The sequence below is a fragment of the Salmo salar genome, chromosome ssa18, assembly GCF_905237065.1.
Source record: "Salmo salar chromosome ssa18, Ssal_v3.1, whole genome shotgun sequence".
Lineage (NCBI taxonomy): Eukaryota > Metazoa > Chordata > Actinopteri > Salmoniformes > Salmonidae > Salmo > Salmo salar.
In genome coordinates, this window is record NC_059459.1 from 37,010,236 (window position 1) to 37,029,592 (window position 19,357).

The 19,357-nt window shown below is 43.5% G+C and overlaps 1 protein-coding gene across 1 annotated transcript in view; it reads right to left on the reverse strand.

Annotated features, from left to right (window-relative positions):
- LOC106596147 (growth hormone-inducible transmembrane protein) overlaps positions 1-19,357 on the reverse strand; it is a 43,191-nt gene that overhangs the window by 16,792 nt on the left and 7,042 nt on the right. Inside the window, exons 3-4 of the mRNA XM_045701063.1 lie at positions 12,329-12,431; positions 11,996-12,107 (exon numbers count right to left, since the gene is read on the reverse strand). Coding sequence (XP_045557019.1) covers positions 11,996-12,107; positions 12,329-12,431 — 215 coding nt within the window. The remainder of the gene's footprint in view (positions 1-11,995; positions 12,108-12,328; positions 12,432-19,357) is intronic.

Consider the following 19,357-nt stretch of genomic DNA (forward strand, 5'->3'; position numbering starts at 1 on the left):
ATAATACCAGTACAACACACACACAAACACACTACCATGGGATAATACCAGTACAACACACACACACACACACACTACCATGGGATAATACCAGTACAACACACACACACACACTACCATGGGATAATACCAGTACAACACACACACACACACACTACCATGGGATAATACCAGTACAACACACACACACACACACACCTACCATGGGATAATACCAGTACAACACACACACCTACCATGGGATAATACCAGTACAACACACACACACTACCATGGGATAATACCAGTACAACACACACACACTACCATGGGATAATACCAGTACAACACACACACACACACACTACCATGGGATAATACCAGTACAACACACACACACACTACCATGGGATAATACCAGTACAACACACACACACACTACCATGGGATAATACCAGTACAACACACACACACACACTACCATGGGATAATACCAGTACAACACACACACACACACTACCATGGGATAATACCAGTACAACACACACACACACTACCATGGGATAATACCAGTACAACACACACACACACTACCATGGGATAATACCAGTACAACACACACACACACACACACTACCATGGGATAATACCAGTACAACACACACACACTACCATGGGATAATACCAGTACAACACACACACACACACACACACACACACACACACACACACACACACACACACACACTACCATGGGATAATACCAGTACAACACACACACACACACACACACTACCATGGGATAATACCAGTACAACACACACACACACACACACACACACACGGGATAATACCAGTACAACACACACACACACACACACACTACCATGGGATAATACCAGTACAACACACACACACACACACACACTACCATGGGATAATACCAGTACAACACACACACACACACACACACACACACACTACCATGGGATAATACCAGTACAACACACACACACACACACACTACCATGGGATAATACCAGTACAACACACACACACACACACACACACACACACACACACACACTACCATGGGATAATACCAGTACAACACACACACACACTACCATGGGATAATACCAGTACAACACACACACACACTACCATGGGATAATACCAGTACAACACACACACACACACACACACACACTACCATGGGATAATACCAGTACAACACACACACTACCAGGGGATAATACCAGTACAACACACACACACACACACACACACACTACCATGGGATAATACCAGTACAACACACACACACACACACACACACACACACACACACACACACACAGACACACACACACACACACACACTACCATGGGATAATACCAGTACAAACACACACACACACACACACACACACTACCATGGGATAATACCAGTACAACACACACACACACACACACTACCATGGGATAATACCAGTACAACACACACACACACACACACACACACACACACACACACTACCATGGGATAATACCAGTACAACACACACACACACTACCATGGGATAATACCAGTACAACACACACACACACTACCATGGGATAATACCAGTACAACACACACACACACACACACACACACACTACCATGGGATAATACCAGTACAACACACACACACACACACACTACCATGGGATAATACCAGTACAACACACACACACACACACACTACCATGGGATAATACCAGTACAACACACACACACACACACACACACACACACACACACACACACTACCATGGGATAATACCAGTACACAACACACACACACTACCATGGGATAATACCAGTACACACACACACACACACACACACACACACACACACACACACACACACACACACACACACAACCATGGGATAATACCAGTACAACACACACACACACACTACCATGGGATAATACCAGTACAACACACACACACACACACACACACACACACACACACACACACACACACTACCATGGGATAATACCAGTACAACACACACACACACTACCATGGGATAATACCAGTACAACACACACACACACACACACACACACACACTACCATGGGATAATACCAGTACAACACACACACACACACACACTACCATGGGATAATACCAGTACAACACACACACACTACCATGGGATAATACCAGTACAACACACACACACACACACTACCATGGGATAATACCAGTACAACACACACACACACACACTACCATGGGATAATACCAGTACAACACACACACACACACACACACACACTACCATGGGATAATACCAGTACAAAACACACACACACACACACACACACTACCATGGGATAATACCAGTACAACACACACACACTACCATGGGATAATACCAGTACAACACACACACACAACCATGGGATAATACCAGTACAACACACACACACACACACTACCATGGGATAATACCAGTACAACACACACACACACACACACACACACTACCATGGGATAATACCAGTACAACACACACACACACACACACACACACACTACCATGGGATAATACCAGTACAACACACACACACACACACTACCATGGGATAATACCAGTACAACACACACACACACACACACACACACACACTACCATGGGATAATACCAGTACAACACACACACACAGTACCATGGGATAATACCAGTACAACACACACACACACACACACACACACACACACACACACACACACACACACACACACACACACACTACCATGGGATAATACCAGTACACACACACACACACACACACACACACACACACTACCATGGGATAATACCAGTACAACACACACACACACACTACCATGGGATAATACCAGTACAACACACACACACACTACCATGGGATAATACCAGTACAACACACACACACACACACTACCATGGGATAATACCAGTACAACACACACACACACACACACTACCATGGGATAATACCAGTACAACACACACACTACCATGGGATAATACCAGTACAACACACACACACACTACCATGGGATAATACCAGTACAACACACACACACACACACACTACCATGGGATAATACCAGTACAACACACACACACACACACACACACTACCATGGGATAATACCAGTACAACACACACACACACACACACACACTACCATGGGATAATACCAGTACAACACAACACACACACTACCATGGGATAATACCAGTACAACACACACACACACACACACTACCATGGGATAATACCAGTACAACACACACACACTACCATGGGATAATACCAGTACAACACACACACACACACACACACACACTACCATGGGATAATACCAGTACAACACACACACACACACACACACACACACACACTACCATGGGATAATACCAGTACAACACACACACACACACACACTACCATGGGATAATACCAGTACAACACACACACACTACCATGGGATAATACCAGTACAACACACACACACACACACACACACACTACCATGGGATAATACCAGTACAACACACACACACACACACACACACACACACCTACCATGGGATAATACCAGTACAACACACACACACACACACACACACACACACACACTACCATGGGATAATACCAGTACAACACACACACACTACCATGGGATAATACCAGTACAACACACACACACTACCATGGGATAATACCAGTACAACACACACACACTACCATGGGATAATACCAGTACAACACACACACACTACCATGGGATAATACCAGTACAACACACACACACTACCATGGGATAATACCAGTACAACACACACACAAACACACTACCATGGGATAATACCAGTACAACACACACACACTACCATGGGATAATACCAGTACAACACACACACACTACCATGGGATAATACCAGTACAACACACACACACTACCATGGGATAATACCAGTACAACACACACACACTACCATGGGATAATACCAGTACAACACACACACACACACACACACACACTACCATGGGATAATACCAGAACAACACACACACTACCATGGGATAATACCAGTACAACACACACACAAACACACTACCATGGGATAATACCAGTACAACACACACACACACACACTACCATGGGATAATACCAGTACAACACACACACACACTACCATGGGATAATACCAGTACAACACACACACACACTACCATGGGATAATACCAGTACAACACACACACAAACACACTACCATGGGATAATACCAGTACAACACACACACAAACACACTACCATGGGATAATACCAGTACAACACACACACAAACACACTACCATGGGATAATACCAGTACAACACACACACAAACACACTACCATGGGATAATACCAGTACAACACACACACACACACACTACCATGGGATAATACCAGTACAACACACACACACACACTACCATGGGATAATACCAGTACAACACACACACACACACACTACCATGGGATAATACCAGTACAACACACACACACACACACACACACTACCATGGGATAATACCAGTACAACACACACACTACCATGGGATAATACCAGTACAACACACACACACTACCATGGGATAATACCAGTACAACACACACACACACACTACCATGGGATAATACCAGTACAACACACACACACACTACCATGGGATAATACCAGTACAACACACACACACACACTACCATGGGATAATACCAGTACAACACACACACACACACTACCATGGGATAATACCAGTACAACACACACACACACACTACCATGGGATAATACCAGTACAACACACACACACACTACCATGGGATAATACCAGTACAACACACACACACACTACCATGGGATAATACCAGTACAACACACACACACACTACCATGGGATAATACCAGTACAACACACACACACACACACACTACCATGGGATAATACCAGTACAACACACACACACTACCATGGGATAATACCAGTACAACACACACACACACACACACACACACACACACACACACACACACACTACCATGGGATAATACCAGTACAACACACACACACACACACACACACTACCATGGGATAATACCAGTACAACACACACACACACACACACACACGGGATAATACCAGTACAACACACACACACACACACACACTACCATGGGATAATACCAGTACAACACACACACACACACACACACACACACTACCATGGGATAATACCAGTACAACACACACACACACACACACTACCATGGGATAATACCAGTACAACACACACACACACACACACACACACACACACACACACACACACACTACCATGGGATAATACCAGTACAACACACACACACACTACCATGGGATAATACCAGTACAACACACACACACACTACCATGGGATAATACCAGTACAACACACACACACACACACACACACACTACCATGGGATAATACCAGTACAACACACACACTACCATGGGATAATACCAGTACAACACACACACACACACACACACACACTACCATGGGATAATACCAGTACAACACACACACACACACACACACACACACACACACACACACACACACACACACACACACACACACACACACACTACCATGGGATAATACCAGTACAACACACACACACACACACACACACACACTACCATGGGATAATACCAGTACAACACACACACACACACACACCCACTACCATGGGATAATACCAGTACAACACACACACACACACACACACACACACACACACCTACCATGGGATAATACCAGTACAACACACACACACACACACACACACACACACACACTACCATGGGATAATACCAGTACAACACACACACACACTACCATGGGATAATACCAGTACAACACACACACACACTACCATGGGATAATACCAGTACAACACACACACACACACACACACACACACTACCATGGGATAATACCAGTACAACACACACACACACACACTACCATGGGATAATACCAGTACAACACACACACACACACACACTACCATGGGATAATACCAGTACAACACACACACACACACACACACTACCATGGGATAATACCAGTACACAACACACACACACTACCATGGGATAATACCAGTACACAACACACACACACACACACACACACACACACACACACACACACACACACACACACACACACACAACCATGGGATAATACCAGTACAACACACACACACACACACTACCATGGGATAATACCAGTACAACACACACACACACACACACACACACACACACACACACTACCATGGGATAATACCAGTACAACACACACACACACACTACCATGGGATAATACCAGTACAACACACACACACACACACACACACACACACTACCATGGGATAATACCAGTACAACACACACACACACACACACCTACCATGGGATAATACCAGTACAACACACACACACACAACCATGGGATAATACCAGTACAATACACACACACACACACTACCATGGGATAATACCAGTACAACACACACACACACACACTACCATGGGATAATACCAGTACAACACACACACACTACCATGGGATAATACCAGTACAACACACACACACACAACCATGGGATAATACCAGTACAACACACACACACTACCATGGGATAATACCAGTACAACACACACACACTACCATGGGATAATACCAGTACAACACACACACACTACCATGGGATAATACCAGTACAACACACACACACTACCATGGGATAATACCAGTACAACACACACACACTACCATGGGATAATACCAGTACAACACACACACACTACCATGGGATAATACCAGTACAACACACACACTACCATGGGATAATACCAGTACAACACACACACCCACTACCATGGGATAATACCAGTACAACACACACACACACACTACCATGGGATAATACCAGTACAACACACACACACACACACACACACACACACACACACACACACACACACACACTACCATGGGATAATACCAGTACAACACACACACACTAACATGGGATAATACCAGTACAACACACACACACACACACACACACACACACACCACCATGGGATAATACCAGTTCAACACACACACACTACCATGGGATAATACCAGTACAACACACACACACACACACACACACACCACCATGGGATAATACCAGTACAACACACACACACACACCACCATGGGATAATACCAGTACAACACACACACACACTACCATGGGATAATACCAGTACAACACACACACACACACTACCATGGGATAATACCAGTACAACACACACACACTACCATGGGATAATACCAGTACAACACACACACACTACCATGGGACAATACCAGTACAACACACACACTACCATGGGATAATACCAGTACCACATACACACACACACACTACCATGGGATAATACCAGTACAACACAGACACACACACACACACACACACTACCATGGGATAATACCAGTACAACACACACACACACTACCATGGGATAATACCAGTACAACACACACACACACTACCATGGGATAATACCAGTACAACACACACACACACACACACACACTACCATGGGATAATACCAGTACAACACACACACACACACACACACACACACACACACTACCATGGGATAATACCAGTACAACACACACACACACACACACACACACTACCATGGGATAATACCAGTACAACACACACACACACACTACCATGGGATAATACCAGTACCACATACATACATACACACACACACACACACACACACACACACACACACACACACACACACACACACACTACCATGGGATAATACCAGTACAACACACACACACACACACACACTACCATGGGACAATACCAGTACAACACACACTACCATGGGACAATACCAGTACAACACACACTACCATGGGATAATACCAGTACCACATACACACACACACACACACACACACACACACACACACACACACACACACACACACACTACCATGGGATAATACCAGTACAACACACACACACACACACACACACTACCATGGGATAATACCAGTACAACACACACACATACCATGGGACAATACCAGTACAACACACACACACACTACCATGGGATAATACCAGTACAACACACACACACACACACACACACACTACCATGGGATAATACCAGTACAACACACACACACACACACACACACACACACTACCATGGGATAATACCAGTACAACACACACACACTACCATGGGATAATACCAGTACAACACACACACACACACACACACACACACTACCATGGGATAATACCAGTACAACACACACACACACTACCATGGGATAATACCAGTACAACACACACACACACACACACTACCATGGGATAATACCAGTACAACACACACACACACACACTACCATGGGATAATACCAGTACAACACACACACACACACACTACCATGGGATAATACCAGTACAACACACACACTACCATGGGATAATACCAGTACAACACACACACACACTACCATGGGATAATACCAGTACAACACACACACACTACCATGGGATAATACCAGTACAACACACACACACACACACACTACCATGGGATAATACCAGTACAACACACACACACACACTACCATGGGATAATACCAGTACAACACACACACACACACACACACACTACCATGGGATAATACCAGTACAACACACACACACACACACACACACTACCATGGGATAATACCAGTACAACACACACACACACACACTACCATGGGATAATACCAGTACAACACACACACACACACACACTACCATGGGATAATACCAGTACAACACACACACACACACACACACACACACACACACACAACCATGGGATAATACCAGTACAACACACACACACACACACACTACCATGGGATAATACCAGTACAACACACACACACACTACCATGGGATAATACCAGTACAACACACACACACACACACTACCATGGGATAATACCAGTACAACACACACACACACTACCATGGGATAATACCAGTACAACACACACACACACACACACTACCATGGGATAATACCAGTACAACACACACACACACACTACCATGGGATAATACCAGTACAACACACACACACACTACCATGGGATAATACCAGTACAACACACACACACACACACACACTACCATGGGAAAATACCAGTACAACACACACACACACACACACACACACACACTACCATGGGATAATACCAGTACAACACACACACGGGATAATACCAGTACAACACACACACACACACACACACACACACAACACACACACACACACACACACACACACTACCATGGGAAAATACCAGTACAACACACACACACACACACACACACACACAACCATGGGATAATAACAGTACAACACACACACAACCATGGGATAATACCAGTACAAAACACACACACTACCATGGGACAATACCAGTACAAAACACACACACTACCATGGGATAATACCAGTACAAAACACACACACTACCATGGGACAATACCAGTACAACACACACACACACACACACACACACACACACACTACCATGGGATAATACCAGTACAACACACACACACACACAACCATGGGATAATACCAGTACAACACACACACACACACACTACCATGGGATAATACCAGTACAACACACACACACACACACACACAACCAGGGGATAATAACAGTACAACACACACACACACACACACACTACCATGGGATAATACCAGTACAACACACACACACACACACACACTACCATGGGATAATACCAGTACAACACACACACACACACACACACTACCATGGGATAATACCAGTACAACACACACACACACTACCATGGGATAATACCAGTACAACACACACACACACTACCATGGGATAATACCAGTACAACACACACACACACACTACCATGGGATAATACCAGTACAACACACACACACACTACCATGGGATAATACCAGTACAACACACACACTACCATGGGATAATACCAGTACAACACACACACACACACACACACACTACCATGGGATAATACCAGTACACACACACACACACTACCATGGGATAATACCAGTACAACACACACACACACACACACACAACCATGGGATAATACCAGTACAACACACACACACACATACCATGGGATAATACCAGTACAACACACACACACACACACACACTACCATGGGATAATACCAGTACAACACACACACACAACCATGGGATAATACCAGTACAACACACACACACACACTACCATGGGATAATACCAGTACAACACACACACACACTACCATGGGATAATACCAGTACAACACACACACACAACCATGGGACAATACCAGTACAACACACACACACACACACACACACACACACACACACACACACACAACCATGGGATAATACCAGTACAACACACACACACACAACCATGGGATAATACCAGTACAACACACACACACACACACACTACCATGGGATAATACCAGTACAACACACACACACACACACACTACCATGGGATAATACCAGTACAACACACACACACACTACCATGGGATAATACCAGTACAACACACACACACACCTACCATGGGATAATACCAGTACAACACACACACAAACACACTACCATGGGATAATACCAGTACAACACACACACAAACACACTACCATGGGATAATACCAGTACAACACACACACACTACCATGGGATAATACCAGTACAACACACACACACACACTACCATGGGATAATACCAGTACAACACACACACACACACACACACTACCATGGGATAATACCAGTACAACACACACACACACACACACTACCATGGGATAATACCAGTACAACACACACACACACACACACACACACACACTACCATGGGATAATACCAGTACAACACACACACACACTACCATGAGATAATACCAGTACAACACACACACACACTACCATGGGATAATACCAGTACAACACACACACACACACACACACACTACCATGGGATAATACCAGTACAACACACACACACACTACCATGGGATAATACCAGTACAACACACACACACACTACCATGGGATAATACCAGTACAACACACACACACACTACCATGGGATAATACCAGTACAACACACACACACACACACACACAACCATGGGATAATACCAGTACAACACACACACACTACCTTGGGATAATACCAGTACAACACACACACACACACACAACCATGGGATAATACCAGTACAACACACACACACACACACAACCATGGGATAATACCAGTACAACACACACACACACAGGCACTACCATGGGATAATACCAGTACAACACACACACACACACACACACACACACACACACACACACACACACACACACACACACACACACACACACACACACACACACACACACACACACACACACACACACACACACACACACACACACACACACACACACACAACCATGGGACAATACACACCCTACCATGGGACAATACACACCCTACCATGGGACAATACACACCCTACCATGGGACAATACACACCCTACCATGGGACAATACACACCCTACCATGGGACAATACACACCCTACCATGGGACAATACACACCCTACCATGGGACAATACACACCCTACCATGGGACAATACACACACTACCATGGGATAATACCAGTACAACACACACTACCAATGGAAGCATCAGCACTTACACTGCCCTCTCGATGGCACCGATCTCATTGGACATGCCTAGTCCGTAGTAGCACAGAGCTCCCAGGCCTACAGCAGCCCCTCCAGCCAGGAACATCCTGCCCATGTTATCCACTGTAAGGGAATAAATAGCACATTTACACCAATTAAAACCTGGTGCTGATCGGCACATGTTAAAGGTACTGACTTCATGATGTAACTGTGAGGGGTGTGAGATAGCTGAAATAAACACAGGCCTATGTTTACATGACAGGTCCATCCTGCCCCCTAGCAAGCAGACGTTTGTGTTGTGAGGTGACATTTTTTAAAGTGGTTTAGTAAGTCAATATATTCACTTCTGATGGCAGTATCAGTTGCTGGCTGGAAAGCTGCCTGTTGGAGCTGGTCCTTGGCTGTTTTCCCACGACGGAAACCAAATCTGGATTTGGTGGAATAGCCCTGATGAAAGAGGAAAATAAAGCTTAAATATTTCCCAGAATCAGTTATTATTACGGCATGTTGACCTACAATTGAAGACATACAAATTGTGCACAGGTAGTGTCTTTCAAAGAAAAATGAGTCGATGTCCGTAGCCCCGCAGAAATGTTATTAGCATAATAAATAAATAATAATTGCCATAAAAATCTGTTTATCCATGTATGAAGTTGTTATTCAATGTGTTTCTATGGGCTAATAGCAGTAAGGCTAAATTCAATGTTGTGTGTGTGTATATATATATATACATACATACATACATACATAATATATATATACATAATATATATATATACATAATATATATATATACATACATAATATATATATACATAATATATATATATATATATATATATATATATATATATATAACACACACACACACACACACACACACACATATATATATATACATACAACATCTACAGAATTTTCCTTCAAGATGCCATCTATTTTGTGAAGTGCACCAAACCCTCCTGCAGCAAAGCACCCCCACAACATGATGCTGCCACCCTGTGCTTCACGGTTGGGATGGTGTTCTTCAGCCTGCAAGACTCCCCCTTAATCCTCCAAACATAACGATGGTCATTATGGCCAAACAGTTCTATTTTTGTTTCATCAGACCAGAGAACATTTCTCCAAAAAGTACAATCTTTGTCCCCATGTGCAGCTGCAAACTGTAGTTTGGCTTTTTTATGGCGGTTTTGGAGCAGTGGCTTCTTCCTTTCTGAGCGGCCTTTCAGGTTATGTCAATATAGGACTCGTTTTACTGTGGAAATAGATACTTTTGTACCCGTTTCCTCCAGCACCTTCACAAGGTCCTTTGCTGTTGTTCTGGGATTGATTTGCAATTTTCGCACCAAAGTACGTTCATCTCTAGGAGACAGAACACGTCTCCTTCCTGAGCGGTATGATGGCTGCGTGGTCCCATGGTGTTTATAATTACACACTATTGTTTGTACAGATGAACGTGGTACTTTCAGGCATTTGGAAATTGCTCCCAAGGATGAACCAGACTTTGAGGTCTACATTTTTCTGAGGTCTTGGCTGATTTCTTTTGATTTTCTCATGATGTCAAGCAAAGAGCCACTGAGTTTGAAGGCAGGCCTTGAAATACATCTACAGGTACCTCTCCGTTTGGCTCAAATGATGTTAATTAGCCTATCAGAAGGTTCTAAAGCCATAACATCATTTTCTGGAATTATCAAGCTGTTTAAAGGCACAGTCAACTTAGTGTATGTAAACTTCTGACCCACTGGAATTGTGATACAGTGAATTATAAGTGAAATAATCTGTCTGTTAACAAGTGTTGGAAAAATGACTTGTGTCATGCACAAAGTAGATGTTGACTTGCCAAAACTATAGTTTGTTAACAAGAAATTTGTGGAGTGGTTGAAAAACGAGTGTTGATGACTCCAACCTAAGTATGTAAACTTCCGACTTCAACTGTATGTGCAATGACGACGTCGTCCCCAGTGACTGAACAGCAGCTTGCGAAAGTATTCACCCCCTTGGCATTTTTCCTATTTTGTTGCCTTACAACCTGGAATGAAAATGGATTTTTGGTTTGTACCATTTGATTTACACAACATGCCTACCACTTTGAAGATGCAAAGTATTTATTGTGAAACAAACAAGAAATAAGACAAAAAAACAGAACTTGAGCGTGCATAACTATTCACCTCCTCCAAAGTCAATACTTTGTAGAGCCACCTTTTGCAGCAAATACAGCTCCAAGTCTCTTGGGGTATGTCTCTATTAGCTTGGCACATCTATCCACTGGGATTTTGGCCAATTCTTCAAGGCAAACCTGCTCCAGCTCCTTCAAGTTGGATGGGTTCCGCTGATGTGCAGCAATCTTTAACCTGTTAGGGCTAGGGGGCAGCATTTGCACGTCTGGATAAAAAAAATGTACCCGATTTAATCTGGTTACTAATCCTACCCAGTAACTAGAATATGCATATACTTATTATATATGGATAGAAAACACTCTAAAGTTTCTAAAACTGTTTGAATGGTGTCTGTGAGTATAACAGAACTCATTTGGCAGGCAAAACCCTGAGACATTTTCTGACAGGAAGTGGATACCTGATGTGTTGTATTACCTTTAAACCTATCCCATTGAAAAACACAGGGGCTGAGGAATATTTTGGCACTTCCTATTGCTTCCACTAGATGTCACCAGCCTTTACAAAGTGTTTTGAGTCTTCTGGAGGGAGATCTGACCGAACAAGAGCCATGGAACGATGATGTCCCATTAGACACCTGGCGCGCGAGTTCATGTTGGGTACCCTCGTTCCAATACGTTATAAAAGAGTATGCATTCGTCCACCTTGAATATTATTCATGTTCTGGTTAAAAAAGGCCCTAATGATTTATGCTATACAACGTTTGACATGTTTGAACGAACGGAAATATATTTTTTCCCCTCGTTCATGACGAGAAGTCCGGCTGGCTTAGATCATGAGCTAACAAGAAGGAGATTATTGGACATAAATGATGAGCTTTTTTGAACAAAACTACATTCGTTATGGACCTGTGATACCTGGAAGTGACATCTGATGAAGAGAATCAAAGGTAATGGATTATTTACATAGTATTTTCGATTTTAGATCTCCCCAACATGACGTCTAGTCTGTATCGCAACGCGTATTTTTCTGGGCGCAGTGCTCAGATTATTGCAAAGTGTGATTTCCCAGTAAGGTTATTTTTAAATCTGGCAAGTTGATTGCGTTCAAGAGATGTAAATCTATAATTCTTTAAATGACAATATAATATTTTACCAATGTTTTCTAATTTTAATTATTTAATTTGTGACGCTGACTTGACTGCCGGTTATTGGAGGGAAACGATTTCCTCAACATCAATGCCATAGTAAAACGCTGTTTTTGGATATAAATATGAACTTGATAGAACTAAAAATGCATGCATTGTCTAACATAATGTCCTAGGAGTGTCATCTGATGGAGATTGTAAAAGGTTAGTGCATCATTTTAGATGGTTTTATGGTTTTGGTGACCCTGTCTTTGACTTGACAAAACATTACACACAACTCTTGTAAATGTACTGTCCTAACATACTCTAAATTTATGCTTTCGCCGTAAAACCTTTTTGAAATCGTAAAACGTGGTTAGATTAAGGAGATGTTTATCTTTCAAAGGGTGTAAAATAGTTGTATGTTTGAAAAATTTGAATTTTGACATTTATTTGGATTCAAATTTGCCGCTCTTGAAATGCACCTGCTGTTGGAGTGCACCACGGGTGGCACGCTAGCGTCCCACCTAGCCCATAGAGGTTAAGTCATACCATAGATTCTCAAATGGATTGAGGTCTGGGCTTTGACTAGGCCATTCCAAGACATTTAAAATGTTTCCCCTTAAACCACTTGAGTGTTGCTTTAGCAGTATGCTTAGGGTTATTGTCCTGCTGGAAGGTGAACCTCCGTCCCAGTCTCAAATCTCTTGAAGACAAACAGGTTTCCCCTCAAGAATTTCCCTGTATTTAGAGCCATCCATCATTCCTTCAATTCAGACCAGTTTCCCAGTCCCTGCAGATGAAAAACATCCCCGCAGCATTATGCTGCCACCACCATGCTTCACTGTGGGGATGGTGTTCTCGTGGTGATGAGAGGTGTTGGGTTTGCGCCAGACATAGCGTTTCCTTGATGGCCAAAGAAAATCTATTTTAGTCTCATCTGACCAGAGTACCTTCTTCCATATTTTTGGAGAGTCTCCCACATGCCTTTTGGCAAACACCAAACATGTTTGGTTATTTTTTTATGGACACTCTTCCATAAAGCCCAGCTCTGTGGAGTGTACGGCTTAAAAGTGCTCCTATGGACAGATACGCCGATCTCTGCTGTGGAGTTTTGCAGTTCCTTCAGGGTTATTTTTGGTCTCTTTGTTGCCTCCCTGATTAATGCCCTCCTTGCCTGGTCCGTGAGTATTGGTGGATGGCCCTCTCTTGGCAGGTTTGTGGTGCCCTATTCTTTCCATTTTTTAATAATGGATTTAATGGTGCTCCGTGGGATGTTCAAAGTTTAGGATATTTTTTTGTAACCTAGCCCTGATCTGTACTTCTCCACAACTTTGTCCCTGACCTGTTTGGAGAGCTCCTTGGTCTTCATAATCTTGCTTGCTTGGTGGTTCCCCTTGCATGGTGGTGTTGCAGACTCTGGGGCCTTTCAGAACAGGTGTATACATACTGAGATCATGTGACAGATAATCTGACACTTAAAGTCCACCTGTATGCAATCTAACTAATTATGTGACTTCTGAAGGTAATTGCTTGCACCAGATCTTATTTAGGGGCTTCATAGCAAAGGGGGTGAATACATATACATGCACCACTACTCCGTTTATTTATTTTTTTACTTTTTTTTTTAAAACAAGTTATTTTTTTCATTTCACTTCACCAATTTGGACTATTTTGTGTATGTCCATTACATGAAATCCATATTAAAATGAATTTAAATGAATTTAAAACTGGTTGTAGTGCAAAGAAATAGGAAAAACGCCAAAGGGGGGTAAGTACTTTTGCAAGGCACTGTGCGTACATATCCCAAACAGCAGCCATGGATCACAGGCTACAGCTGTAATCCATGGCTGCTATCTGGGGGGGGAGACATTAATGCTTGTAACAAATTCCAGTACAACCTCCGACGAGCCATCAAACAGGCAAAGCTTCAACACAGGACTAAGATCGAATCCTACTACGCCTGCTCTGATGTTCGTCGGATGTAGCAGGGTTGGCAATCTATCACAGATTACAAAAGGAAACCCAGTGGAGAGCTGCCCATTGACGCAAGCCTACTGGACAAGCTAAAAACCTTCTATGCTTGCTTCGAGGCAAGCAACACTGAATCATGCATGAGAGTACAAGCTGTTCCGGACTGTGTGATCATGCTCTACGTAGCTGATGTGAGACCTTTAAACAGGTTAACATTCAGATTACCAGGACTCGTACTCAGAGCAAGCACTGACCAGCTAGCAAGTGTCTTCACTGACATTTTCAACCTCTCCCTGACCCAGTCTGTAATACCAACATGTTTCAAGCAGACCACCATAGTCCCTGTGCCCCTAAACGCCAAGGTAACCTGTCTAAATGACTATCATCCTGTAGCCATGAAATGCTTTGAAAGGCTGGTCATGGCTCACATCAACACCATCATCCCGGACCCACTTTAATTTGCATACCACCCCAACAACTCCACAGCTAACACAATCTCTATCGCACTTCACACTGCCCTCTCCCACCTGGACAAAAATAACACATGTGAGAATTGACTACAGCCGAGCTTTCAACACCATAGTACCCTCCATGCTCATGACTAAACTAAGGACACTGGGACTTAACACCTCCCTCTGCAACTGGATCCTGGACTTCCTAACGGGCCACCCCCAGGTGGTGAGGGTAGGCAACAACACATCCACCAAACTGACACTGAAGATGGGGGCCCCTCAGGGGTGCGTACTTAGTCCCCTCCTGTACTCCCTGTTCACCCATGACTGCATGGTCACGTATAGCTCCAACGCCATCAAGTTTGCTCAGCTCCCCCTCAGGAGGCTGAAAAGACTTGGCAAGGCCCTCAGATTCTCAAGAAGTTCTACAGCTGCACCATTGAGAGCATATTGACTGGCTGCATCACCGCTTGGTATGGCAACTGCTTGGCATCTGACCGTAAGGCGCTACAGAGGGTAGTGCGTACTGCCCAGTACATCCCTGGGGCCGAGATCCATGCCATCCAGGACGTCTACACCAGGCGGTGTCAGAGGAAGGACCTAAAAGTTGTCAAAGATTCCAGCCTCCCAAGTCATGCTTTTCTCTCTGCTACCACACGGCAAGTGGTACCAGTGTACCAAATCTGGAACCAACAGGATCCTGAACAGTTTCTACTCCCAAGCCATAAGAGTGGTAAATAATGAACCAATAGCTACGCAGACTAACTCTTTTGACTCATCACATTCGCTGATGTTACTGTTTATTATCTATCCTGTTGCCTAGTCACTTTATCCCTACTTATATGTACATATCTACCTCAATTACCTTGTAGCCCTGCACATCGACTCGGTACTGGTAACACGTGTATATAGCCAAGTTACCGTTCCTCGTATTACTATTTCCATTTTCCTCTCTGCATTGCTGGGAAGGGCACATAAGAATTTCACTGGTAGTCTACACAAAGCATGTGACAAATAACATTTGATTTAAAGACCCTGAGACATGCCAGCTGAAACATGACATGCTAAAGACCCTGAGACATGCCAGCTGAAACATGACATGCTAAAGACCCTGAGACATGCCAGCTGAAACATGACATGCTAAAGACCCTGAGACATGCCAGCTGAAACATGACATGCTAAAGACCCTGAGACATGCCAGCTGAAACATGACATGCTAAAGACCCTGAGACATGCCAGCTGAAACATGACATGCTAAAGACCCTGAGACATGCCAGCTGAAACATGACATGCTAAAGACCCTGAGACATGCCAGCTGAAACATGACATGCTAAAGACCCTGAGACATGCCAGTTGAAACATGACATGCTAAAGACCCTGAGACATGCCAGTTGAAACATGACATGCTAAAGACCCTGAGACATGACATACTAAAGACCCTGAGACATGCCAGCTGAAACATGACATACTAAAAGACCCTGAGGCAAAGAAGGGGGCATTGGAGGGTGCCAACACGTGACAGAGACAATACCAGAGAAAATATGAAAAACACAAACACACACCTCCAAAACAAGCTACCCCGACTGACATATCCAAATATTTGCTGCCTTAGGTGACTTACATATCCAAATATTTGCAGTCTAAGGCGAGATTCAAGCTCTCAATGAGCCTGTGCCAGCATTGTGACTGCATGGGAATGTGTGTGAC